At 45.2% G+C, this 12,833-nt stretch overlaps 1 protein-coding gene and 2 pseudogenes across 2 annotated transcripts; 1 reads left to right on the top strand and 2 right to left on the bottom strand.

The window, feature by feature from the left end:
* Positions 1 to 1,101: 1,101 nt before the first annotated feature.
* LOC122677832 lies at positions 1,102 to 6,813 on the bottom strand (annotated as a pseudogene).
* Positions 1,102 to 12,766, bottom strand: LOC122677829 (endogenous retrovirus group K member 7 Env polyprotein-like). 2 transcript variants are annotated; one of them, XM_043878104.1, is made up of 3 exons: positions 12,394 to 12,766; positions 8,494 to 8,608; positions 1,102 to 3,305 (listed from the first exon to the last, which is right to left on the bottom strand). In XM_043878104.1, the coding sequence occupies exon 3, from the start codon at positions 2,662 to 2,664 to the stop codon at positions 1,465 to 1,467; it is 1,200 nt and encodes a 399-aa protein (XP_043734039.1). In that variant the 5' UTR covers positions 2,665 to 3,305; positions 8,494 to 8,608; positions 12,394 to 12,766; the 3' UTR covers positions 1,102 to 1,464. The 2 variants fall into 2 exon arrangements, with proteins under 2 accessions (XP_043734039.1, XP_043734040.1); XM_043878105.1 differs by having other exon boundaries at positions 1,102 to 2,844.
* Positions 6,851 to 11,596, top strand: LOC122676820 (annotated as a pseudogene).
* Positions 12,767 to 12,833: the final 67 nt, after the last annotated feature.

The following is a 12,833-nucleotide window of genomic DNA, read 5'->3' as shown; positions in this document are numbered from 1 at the left end:
ATCTCGGGCCCTCCGGAAAACCTCATCTGCCCCAGGGACAGGACAGTCCTTCAACCGGTCCCAAGGGAGGCCCTGGGCCCATTACAGCCAAACCAGTGTGCCCGAGCTTTTGGCCACTGGAAGGATGAATGCCCTAAGGCAAGGAAGGAAGAGGAAGCTCCCGCAGTTGTGGGGCTTGCTGACCTGGAAATTAACTAGGGCTGCTGGGGCTCAGAGATACCATGTCCCTGAGAGCCCATGTTAACCTTACAGGTGGGGGACCAAAACATTGACTTCATGGTGGATACAGGAGCAGAACTGTCGGTGGTAACAAAACCTGTGGCACCACTGTCCAAAGACTACCGATGTAACTGGGGTATCGGGAGAATGATTAAATCGTTTTGCCAGTCCAGAAAATGTCAGATTGGGGGGGGGGGCACCAAGTGATTCATGAATTCCTCTACATTCCTGAGTGCCCAGTACCCCTGTTGGGAAGAGACTCGCTCTCCAAACTAGGAGCACAGGTGACTTTCTCCCCTGAGGAGAGGCCCACCTTCTGGATGGACTCTATGACTTATTTGCCCTCTCAATACGCCCCCAAGATGAGTGGAGGTTGCATGAGCTCTGAAGGAAGAACCGGGTGGGCCAAAAGAGCATGAGAGAGCTAACTCAATTATTCCCTGAGGTCTGGGCGGAAGACAACACCCCTTCCCCCAGGCTAGCTAAACATCAAGCCCCAGTGATAACAGAACTCAAACCAGACCCCGCTACCGACAGAGGCCTGGGCCGGCATACTGCCCCACATCAGTAGATTGAAACAAGCAGGTATTCTAATAGAGTGCCAGTCGGCTTGGAATACACCGAGCCTGCCACTCAAAAAGGAAGGAGGACAGGACTACAGGCCTGGACAAGATCTCAGGCTAGTAAACCATGGTTACTCTGACTTTACAACCCACTGTTCCAAACCCCTATACCTTACTTAGCCTCCTCCTGCCGAGGACTAAAAAGTTTACACCTGCCTAGATGCCGGGCCAGCCGGAAGATTTCAGCGAGCAACATGACGCGTTCCTTTAGGCTAAGAAATAAAGACACAGAACAGATGGGGTCGAGAGGATTGCTGCAGTCAGCGATGATTCTTTATTTCTCAGGGTTACATTTATACTAAACCAAGAAGAGAATCTTAAGCAGAGAAAATATTTTTCCATAAACATCACTTTGAGATAACAATCACCAGAACTCTCTGACAACATCAAGGGATAAGAAGGGCATCCCGTTTATCTTAAGGGTGGTCGTGAAAGGCTTATCCATCTGCGTCATGTGTGCATTCAAGGCTTGCTAATGTTCTGTTAAGATTTAACTTGGATAATAAATTCCAGAGAGGGGTGGCGGGACAGAGAGCTATGTCTGCGAACAGACCCTTGAGGATCAAGGCAGCTCCCAGAGTCAGCCTTTTGGTTCAGGCCGCTCCCCGCAGCTCCCCCTCTTTTATTTAATAAGAGGAAATGCCTGATTTTTTTGGCGTAAGTAATTACTGTGTAGGACAGCCTTGATGTCCCACAGCTCTTTGACAAATTTCTTTATGATACAAGGAGCAATGCACACAAAAAGCGCTAATACCAGAAGTGCGGCCACGACCCCCGAAAAAAGATGCCAAAGTGAGGTTATCGAGGGAAAATTGGAAAACAAACTGTTAACAAACTCTTCAGCATTTTTTGCCAAATCCCTACTAGCCCGAGGAGCATTTTCTATATCAAGAATTTCCTGATGAAGTTGTAATAGATCCAAGGAAATGTTTTCATTATGCCAAATACCATCTAAATGTAATTTTATCTTATTCCAAGGGGTCTCGGTATTATTATAAATTTTTGGCGTAACACAAATCCAACGATAGTTAGCATGACATCTAATTTTGGTTCTTAGCTTTAACCCTTGCACCTCCTCCCCCCAAAATCTTACTGCATCATAAAGCACGTTTAGTCTATCCTCCAACTTTCTATCTATATCTTCTTGAATTCCTAAAGCTTTAGAAGTATTTTTTGCTAAATCGTCTACAATGCTAGCAGTATGCACAGATTGAGCTAAAGATACAGAAGCAGTAACAGCAGAAGCAATTAAAGTTACAAGCGTTACTATTCCTAGAATTATTAATCCTATCCCCCTTCGTGGCCTAGCAAGGGCTGTACGCATCTTATTCCACAGCTCAAGCCCTGACTCCTCATACCAAGGTTCAGTGAGGTTCACAGGCATCATGACGAAGGGCGGTTGTTTGACTATCAGAGCCCCAAAATTATTTTTCATACCTCTTATACAATTAGTCAGGGTACAATTAAAACAATGAGCATGATATAGGCTAGCATTTTTAGAAAGAGTCACAGAGCCAACAAGGATCATAAAGGGACAGGGTACACAGGCCCGAGGATATCTCCAAGTCTCATTCCACCAAAGTGCTCTCCAGGATCGTACTCCTTTGGTCTTCCCTCCGGGTCTGCAAAAGGGACCCATCTGTTCCGAAAGCGGCCAACAGCTTCCATATCTCGGTCTGGTACACCATGGTACCGCCAAGATTCCAAATTCTGGCTGCAAATTGTCTGCTGCCTTCCTTTCCGGGGTCCCTGTTGGAGTCTGGCGACCAATCCCAAAGGGAATGTGTGTCATTAGTAATAGAATATACAGTAGCAGTCTCATCTCTACAAAGTTTCCATGGCACAGCTATATATCGTCCTTTTACCCCCAGGCCACAAAATGGAATGTCTTTAGGTCCAGTTCCATTGACTCGTCATGCGTATCCTGTGGATTTCGTAATGCTAGGAATATCCATTATCCAACTACTGCCATGGTCATCATCATAAGCAAAGTATCCTGCATCTGTAACAGTAAGACATCCTGAAACATTATGATTTCAGAAAAAGCACATTGGTAATTGTGAAGAGGATCCCGTATAAGAAATGCTGGCATTCTGTGGAAAAATATGCTTATCAGAAAACCCCCCCAGAAGTATTGTGTCATTCACATACACAGGAACGGAACTCATTTCCCATCCAACAGGCTGCAAAAGAGGGGGATCAGGAACATATGCCCAGAAGACACTGGCTTCCATGGAACTTACCTGGTTTAAAAGAAGTAATAGAGAAATCAATATATTAGTAGGCGAAGCGGTGGGAAGATTCGGAGAATTCTCACACGCCATTTGTAACAGCGCCTGTATCTGCTGGGCTGTTGGTAGCGGGGCTGTCTCCTGGATCATAAGTCATCTCATTTGTTCCACCAGCGATCGCCTCCACCGCGCGTACCAACCTTTCTGGGAGCCAGCGCGGCGCTTCGGCGTTCTGTGGGAAAACACAAACATGACCTCTCCCCCATATTAGAACTGGATCCGGCCCATGCCATCTGCCTTCCAGCGAGTCTTTCCACCTGACCAATGGCCGAGCCTTTTTATTATCATAGTGCCAAAAACGTTGAGCTGCTGATTTGCCATTTTTATCGAGGCTCAGAAAATTTAAAACAAACAAAGCACGACTAAGAAGATTGTTAGGCGTAATAGCATACAAACTCCCCCTTTTTAATTTTTTCAATTGGTGCTGAAGGGTTTGATGTGCCCGCTCAACAATTCCTTGGCCCTGTGGATTATATGGGATTCCAGTCTTGTGTACGATGCACAGCTGGGCACAGAAGGTTTGAAAACTGCGGCCAACATATCCAGGGCCATTGTCTGTTTTGATGCATTTAGGTAGGCCCATAGCAGAAAAACTCCGTAAGCAATGCTGAATACAATGTTTACTAGCTTCTCCAGATTGAAGTGTGGCCATGATAAAACCAGAGAAGGTATCAAGAGTAACAGGCACATATTTCAATTTTCCAAAATCACAAATATGTGTAACATCCATTTGCCACAAATCGTTGGGGAGTAAACCCCGAGGATTGACTCCATAAGTGGGAAGAACAAAAAACTGCGGGCAGGTAGGACAAGTTTTTACAATGTGACGAGCAGCCTCTCGGGAAATTCCAAATTGTAACCGTAAAGAATTGCTATTCTGATGGTGTATTGCATGAGAGGCCTGTGTCGCAGAGATAGGGGTTAAGGAAGAATAACATACCATACGGGTGGCTTCATCCGCCAGAGCATTCCCAGCCGCTAAGGGCCCAGGAAGGGCAGTGTGAGCGCGTATGTGCCCAAAAAAGCAAGGATGAGTTCGGGCTCGAATGAGATTCTGAATTTTCAAAAACAAGGTTTGAATAGAGGCCTTTGCAGCTCCAATGAGGGGTACTGTTTCAATGACTGAGAGAGCTCTGACAACATAATGACTGTCAGAGTATAAATTAAAACTTTGAGGAACACGTTGCAGAGCTTGGAGTACTGCAAAAAGCTCTACTTCCTAAGCTGATGAATATGAGGTTTGACAATAATAAGATTCATTTTCGATTACCAAGCTGGCTATGCCATTGGAAGATCCATCAGTAAAGACAGTTGTCCCCTTTTTCAAAGGGCATTGCTGCACGACTTTTGGAAAAATAAACTGATGCAGCTGTGCAAATTGTAACAATTTATTAGCAGGATAATGTTTAATCTCCCCTGCATACTGTGCAAGCGCAATTGCCCAATCATCAGAAAACTGAGAGAGCCATAGTTGCTGTTCAGTTGAAAAAGGAATACAAATAAAGTGGGGATCTCTTCCCAAATAGGTCACAGATTCCTGTCTTCCTTTTGCTATTACTTTGGCTACAAGAACATGGTAAGGACTTAACACCCGTAAGGGAGAAACTGGTAAGTAGATCCACCTTAGAGGGTTATCTTGAAACAGGACACCGGTAGGTGAATGTTCTGAGGCAAGGATATAAAGTCCCCAAGGCCTTTCATAATCACAGTAACTGGAATGCTGCTGTGATAAGGCAGTTTCCACTTTCTGAAGAGCTCGCTCTCCAGCTTCTGTGAGGCTGTGTGGGGAGGTAGGATTATTATCTCCCTTTAAGATATCAAAAAGAGGCTTTAATTCGTATGTAGCAAGATGTAGATAGGGTCTAATCCAATTAATGTCCCCGAGCAACTTTTGAAAATCATTAAGTGTTTTCAGATTATCCCTTCGTAGAGCAATGGGCAGAACTCCAAATGTTTCCCTTTCTAAAGGAAAGCCAAGATAGGAATAAAGAGGAAAGGTTTGTACCTTTTCTTTGGCTATTATTAGCCCTACTGCTTTTAAGGCAGGTTCCATGAAGGCATAAGCTGCTAACAAATACTCTTTATCAATATGCACTAGCAGTATATCATCCATGTAATGCAGAATATAAGCATCGGAGAATTTCGCCCGAGTTTCCTGTAACGCTGCTGCAACAAATTTCTGGCACAAGGTCGGGCTATTAGCCATACCCTGTGGCAAAACCTTCCAATGATACCTACGCATTGGTTGGGAAAAATTAACAGAAGGAACACTAAAAGCAAATCGAGGGCAATCTTGAGGTGCTTGGGGAATAGTATAGAAGCAATCCTTTAAATCTAAGATTATTATGTGGGCGTTCCTAGGAATAGCCATGGGAGAAGGCAATCCTGGTTGTAAAGTTCCCATGACTTCCATAGTTTCATTAACCTTTCGCAGATCCTGCAAAAGACTCCATTTCCCAGATTTTTTCTTAATAACAAAAATGGGCGAATTCCAAGGTGAATTAGACTGTTCAATATGTCCCAATTCCAACTGTTCCTGCACCAGTTGTTGGGCAGCGTCAATTTTCTCTTTGGAAAGGGGCCACTGATCAACCCACACAGGCTCCTCAGATTTCCAAGTAATAGGATCTGCGTGAATTACAGGAGGATCAGAGGTCCCTTCTAAAAATACCCAAGTCCACTTTTATCAGGCAATCTCCTAGGCTGGATGGGTGTAACATTTCCCTGGTTATATTTCCCAAGCCCAGAAGTAGGAAGAAGTCCCTGATCCAAGAGTTGATTGCTAACCTGTTCACTGGGGCTATACAGGTATACTCCCAATATGAGTCATAACATCTCGTCCCCACAAATTTACAGGGAGGTTTGGGAGGATATAAGGCCTAATGTCCCCTTCGTGACCCTCATGGTCAGTCCAATGTAACAGTTCTGTACTTTGTTCAGGGTTATTAGTTTGACCAATTCCTTGCAATGATGATATAGCTATCTGTTTAGGCCATTCTCGGGGCCAGTGTCTCTCGGCAATAACGGAAACATCAGCTCCTGTGTCCAAAATACCTGTAAACAACTTTCCATTTATTCTTAACGTTAACTCAGGACGATTATTAGTTATTGCCTGGACCCAATAGGCATCATAGGATCCGAAGGCACCTTCCCCTCTCCTGGAAGCCAGTGCTTTTCCGGTCTGCACCGCAGGGACCAATATCAATTGAGCTATACGCTGTCCGCTAGCTATGGTGGTAATGCATCTCGGGGAATGGGCCATAATTTTGATTTCTCCTGTACAGTCAGCATCAATTACTCCAGGAGCTATGAGCAGCCCTTTTATGGCAGAGCTACTGCGTCCGAGCAAAAGGCCCACGGTTCCATCAGGCAAAGGGCCGTATACCCCAGTGGGCAGAGTTTGCATTCCCATTTCGGGAGTTAATATTGTGTAGGAGGAGGAACAGAGGTCCAAGCCTGCGCTCCTTGAGGTGGCTCTGAACAAGTCTGTGACTCGCCTTCTACCATCTGATTTCCCTGGATTGCCCCATAACATTGTTTCGGGGCCAGGGGCTGGCCCCTCACCCAGTTTCCCGACTGCAAGGGAAGTGGGTTGCCCTGGACATCAATTTTGGATTTACAATCTTTTGCCCAATGTCTTCCTTTTTTACACCTAGGGCATAAATTAGGAGTTTTAATATTCCCTGAATTGGCTCGTTGGGGGCAAAAGGCGGCACGATGTCCAGGCTGGCCACAAACAAAACAGCCAGCATTTCCCCTACTAGGTAATCCTCGTTTATTTTTCATTTGCTGTTGATATAATACTTCTTTTATACTTTTACCTTGTAAAGCTGCAGCCAGGGTAATACCCTGCATATAGGAAGGTCCGATATCAGCACATATACGAATGTAATCTGATAGACCCCCCTTTTTTCTGTACGGTCTAAGCGCAGCCTGACAGGCAGAATTTGCATTTTCATAGGCTAACTGTTTAGTAAGCACCATTCCAGCCTGCTCATCAGCCATAATCTTACCTACTACTTCAAGAAGACGAGCCACAAAATCTTGATATGGTTCATCAGGCCCCTGACGAATTTTTGAAAGATCCTCAGTCTTATTACTAGAGCAAGGGAGCTTTTTCCAAGCCTGCCGAGCAGCATTAGAAATTTGAGCATATGCCCCAGGCAGATAATTTAATTGAGCATTGGTATTCTGATAAGCTCCTTCCCCTATCAACATCTCATATGTAGTATTAATCCCTTGTCGCTGATTCAATTCAGCTATATGACTACATTGTTCTGTAAATTCTGATTTCCATAATAAATAGTCCCTGCCCGATAAGCAAGCTCTCGCTATTTGTTTCCAGTCACTTGGCGGCAAATTTTGACCTCCTAGATTCTCTATCATGGCCTGGGTAAAAGGAGCCGTAGGTCCATATTGAGCACAGGTAATTTTTAATTCCTTTAGTTGTTTGAAAGGTAGGGCCTCATAATACCGTTGGTTTTCATGCTCAAATACCGGGAAAGCAGCGGAGAATCCCTGAACAGTTTCTCCAGCTCTTTGGGCCTGTTGCATAGCCTTTTGCAAGGGGGACAAGTTGTGTGATTTACGAGTTATATTCAATGAATTTTCAGGTTTAGAAATAGGCGGAGGATCTAATCCAGCAATAATTGAGGGTGCATAGGCAGGAGGCACAGTAGGGATTGCACCAGCACCTTCATCCCTACCTTCCCTTTTTATTTCTTCCTTTATTGTTATTAATAATTGCTGCATGAGTGCCTCCAGACTCTTTGTCGGAGGGGCAGCTGCTGCCTGCACATTCAAATTGTCAGTTACAAGTAATTCCCAACGATCTTCCTTATGGTAAGCAGCTGCCTGTTCCTCTAAACTTTCCTCATCCTTTGGAGTCAACGTTCCCTCATTTTCCTTCAAAGGTTTGGCAGATTCTAATTCAAAGGTTGTGGGTCCTTTCCCTTCAGGAGTAGCATAAATTGGTTCTTCGGGTGGGAGCATGTGTTTTAATTTACTCCCTTCCTCATGTTCAAAATGAAGGCAGTCTCTTATTAAAGTCCATAATGAAAATGTTTCCACAGGAATCTTATTAGGTCCGTGGAGAGTATAATATGTTTGAATCTGTTTCCCTATCTTTTCCCATATCTCTAAACTCATAGTCCCTTCCTCTGGAAACCAGGGACATACTTCCTCAACAAAACTGAGAAAAGTCTGCAATTTTGATTTAGTAACTTGTATTCCCCGATCCTTCAACATTATCTGTAACATATGCACAAACAACTGACGGCTATGATCTTGTCCCATGGTTTATACTCTCGACAATATTCCTTCCTGCCCCTCAATATACAAGTATATACACTCTTACTCACCTTAATAGTTTCAACAGGCAGCAGCCGCAAGGAACTTTTGTCGAGCCCCACGCTGGGCGCCACTTGCCGGGCCAGCCAGAAGATTTCAGCGAGCAACACGACGCGTTCCTTTAGGCTAAGAAATAAAGACACAGAACAGATGGGGTCGAGAGGATTGCTGCAGTCAGCGATGATTCTTTATTTCTCAGGGTTACATTTATACTAAACCAAGAAGAGAATCTTAAGCAGAGAAAATATTTTTCCATAAACATCACTTTGAGATAACAATCACCAGAACTCTCTGACAACATCAAGGGATAAGAAGGGCATCCCGTTTATCTTAAGGGTGGTCGTGAAAGGCTTATCCATCTGCGTCATGTGTGCATTCAAGGCTTGCTAATGTTCTGTTAAGATTTAACTTGGATAATAAATTCCAGAGAGGGGTGGCGGGACAGAGAGCTATGTCTGCGAACAGACCCTTGAGGATCAAGGCAGCTCCCAGAGTCAGCCTTTTGGTTCAGGCCGCTCCCCGCACCTAGATCTCTAGGATGTCTTCTTCTGCATACGCCTCGCCCCAGTGTCACAGCCCATCTTTGCCTTTGAATGGGAAGATCCAGTCGGGAGCACCAAACAACAGCTCATCTGGACTCCCCCACAAAGATTTAAGAACTCCCCAGCCATCTTTGGGGAAGCCTTGGCTTCTGACCTGGACTCATTCCATCCAGAAGAGTGTGGATGTCGGCTCCTACAATATGGGGATGACCTGCTGCTGGCTGCATGAGACCAAGGAAAAATGCTGGAAAGGGACAAATGCACTGCTCCAGCTGTTGATGGAAGCAGGTTACAGGGTGTAGAAGAAGGCACAGATCTACAAAGAGGAGGTAAGGTATCTGGGTTTTGTTTTAAAGAAGGGCTCAAGGTTCCAGACCCTAATTGGGTCCTATATACTGATGGCACTAGCCTGATAAAACAGGGACAACTGCTGTCAGGTTAGCCAGAGTGGAAGGGGCCATCAAGACTAAAAAGGGATGGTGGGAATTGCCAACTGGCAAATTATTGGTACCGGAGGAGCTGGCACACAGTCTGGTAAGCCAAACACACCAAGCAACCCACCTAGGCCATGCTGCCTGCTCACAGGTTAATGCTGCCTCTCGGGTATTCAGACAAAAACCTCCGGGTATTCAGCTGAAAGGCACGCTGCCCCTTGAACACCTGGGAGTGGACATCACTGACATGAAACCTCACCGATACTACCATTACCTACTGGTCATGGTATGTACATTCTCGGGATGGGTAAAAGCTTTTCCTACCTGAACTGAAAGAGCATCAGAAGTAGCCCGGTGCCTGCTTAGGGAAATGGTTCCCAGATTTGGGTTCCCTCCCAGCATTGGATCAGACAATGGCCCGGCTTTTGTGGCTGATTTAGTACAACAAGTAAGCAAAACTTTAAACATCAAATAACAACTGCACACTGCATATAGGCCCAGAGTTGTGAGATGGTGGAATGAACCAACCAGACACTTAAAGAGACTCTCCAAGTGGATCAGAGAGACTGACTGCTCCTGAGTGGACTTTCTTCCAACGGCTCTGCTCAGACTCAGGATGACCCCACAGTCCCAAGGCTATTCTCCATATGAAATTGTGTATGGGAGGCCTCCTCCCATAATAAAACAGGTGTCAACAAATTTGCCTCAGGTAAGGGGGGGGATAGGATTTCACAGCAGATGGAACTGGGTAAGGTAATAAATTGGGTAACTAAGTTTGTACAAGAAAGGGTGCCGTTCCTCCTTGGGGAACAGATTCATGAGTTTACACTTGGTGACCAAATATGGGTCAAAGATTAGAAATATGATTTGCTAGCCCCTTGGTGAAAGGGTCCTTATGTTATTCTAACTACCCCTACTGCAGTTAAAGTTGCAGGTATTGTCCCTTGGGTCCATCATAGGAGGGTGAAGAGAGCATACCACGCAGACCCAGAAAACGCTGAGTGGACTGCACAGAGGGACCCCACTGACCCTCGAGAGACCAAGACTATCCTTAAGAAGAAGGAAAAGAAGATCCCAGAGGAGCCCCTCCTCAGGATGAAGTCACACAATCAACTCCTGCTGCTTGGCCTCATCAACGTGATTTTGAATTTAACTTCCGACAATGTTTTCATCTCATGGGCACACTCCTACGCGGACTTCCAGAACACCTACAACTGCTGGGTATGTGGGGCTATGCCTCTGTCTGTGATGGATGGACTTCCTTGGTGGGTGACACCGCTCTGCCAAGGAGATTTTAAACCACTCTGCTCTTTTCTGGGATGATAAAAAGAAACTTTCCTCTCTTTTGTCAATCATAACCTCTCCTTGCTCTCTTGGTGTAAGACCTACAGTCAATAGACTCGGGTCATGGGGCTACATTTGATATAAACGCCAGTGTAACAAAAGCCTAACCTACAGCAAGCCCCAGTAAATCTACCTTATTTACATGCTAGGTGGACAAGATCTGTGTTTCAATGGTATGAGTATATTGCTGCCTTTTTCGTACCCTCTATAGGGACAACAAATATTATGATTAAAGTAGAGGCCTTGACTAATTTCACAAACAGGCCCTCATAGATAAAACAGAAGCCATCCAAGCCTTAAATGAAGAGCAAATCTAAATGAGAAAAACAGTAATTCATAATAAAATGGCTTTGGACATACAGCTGCTCAAGGAGGGACCTGTGCTATAATTAAGGTTGAATGTTGTGTATACATTCCTGACTTATCTGACAATGTATCAACTGCTTTAGATGACATGAAAAACCAGGTAAAAGCAATGTCAAATGAAAACATTCCTTTCTGGACTTTGGTCCTATCTTGGGTGAAGGGCGATTGGTAGAAAACGATACTTACCACTGTCATAGTTGCCTTGATAGTTCTGCTTTGTGGACCCTGAATTTTACAATGTATTATGAACTTCGTAACCTGAAGGTTGATGTCATTCTCCCTAATTGGCAGTTGGAGAGCCAGGGTGCAATATATCCCTATGAATGATGCTCATAATATGAGTTAAGAGCATCAAGAGGGGGGAATGAAGAAGGAATTCATAGGGTCTGGACTCCATCTCAGGCCTGTCTGTGCTGATCATGCTCGGCCACCTCTCCAGTGGACCCTGAACTCTCTGCTTAATGCCTGTGGGAACGACAATGGAAGGAGAAGACCCCCTCCGGACAGGAGAACCTTGAAGATCGTATCCAGGTTACTCATCACCTAAGAGAAAACATACCATAATCACCCCTGCCTCTGGACAGGTCATAAATTTTTTCCGTATCTATCAGGATGTAATCACAGGCTTATCGATTATTAACTGGTTGGAACATGACCACGGGCTTATTGATTATCAACTGTTTGGAATGTAACTGCGGGCTTATTGATTATTAACTGTTTGAACACATTAACACGTGAATGATGGGGTTATTGTAGTTGTATTTACCCTTCCTTTGTTTATGTAAGTTTCAAGGAATTTGGGGTGGTGGGTTGGGACACGTACACATGGGGTATAAAAGATTTTCACAAATGCTGGTCAGGGTCCTTGGCTAAGAGGAGACTCTGCCTTGGTGCAGTGTAATAAACTGCACTCCACTATATCTGCATTGTCCTTCTGAGTGAGTTTGTTTCCCGGAACGCGTGGCTATAACAACACAATGAACAAACAAGACAACACACCAGACAAATAACAGAGCGCGCAATTCCAAGAACAAGAGGTACAGAGTATATCAGATGTATATCAGAGGTGTATATATATATACACACGGGACTACAGAGTGGGAGCTGGAAGACGTCTCTTCCTGCTGCCTGCTGGAGACCGTATCGGAGCGTGCGCCTAGGTTTAAGTCCAGCTACAGAGAGGGGCCCCGTTACAGATACAGATGGAGCTGCTGCTACTGCTTACCGGCCGTTCGTCCTCTGAAGCGCGGATCCTGGAGGGCCCGGGGGATCCCGGACAAGCCCCCAAAATGTTGCACCTGGATCGCGGAATCCCACCAAACACCACAGGAGCCGCGGGTCGATGCAAAAGCAGTGAGGAACTTTATTACAAGCTCCGGCAGGGACTCCCTCCACACAACCTAGTGGCCGTGCGGACAGAGCCCCGAGTGATGGCGGCGATCTATTTTTATACCGTATAGCGGGGGAAGCGGGAAGCTTAAGGGGATTGGTTAATTCTTTAACTAAGGAGGTCTTGTAAGCTACTGATTGGTGGGAGGTGAGGGGCTTTCTTGAGGAACTTTCCTGCCCTCCCTTGATTGGCTCGTTGAGTTTCTTTCTCTTTAAATTTCGTTTTCTCTCCGCGGGAGGGGGTTTTACTCAAAATGGCGGTGCTATCCTAAAATG

This window comes from Cervus elaphus, chromosome 20 (assembly GCF_910594005.1).
Source record: "Cervus elaphus chromosome 20, mCerEla1.1, whole genome shotgun sequence".
In the NCBI taxonomy this organism is placed as follows: Eukaryota; Metazoa; Chordata; class Mammalia; order Artiodactyla; family Cervidae; genus Cervus; species Cervus elaphus.
Note: the sequence above shows the minus strand (reverse complement) of the source record. Positions and strands in the feature narration are given on the sequence as shown.

Coding starts and splice junctions, on each gene's coding strand:
- LOC122677829 (XM_043878104.1), bottom strand. CDS start 2,664: ATGAGACTGCTACTGTATATTCTATTACTAATGACACACATTCCCTTT.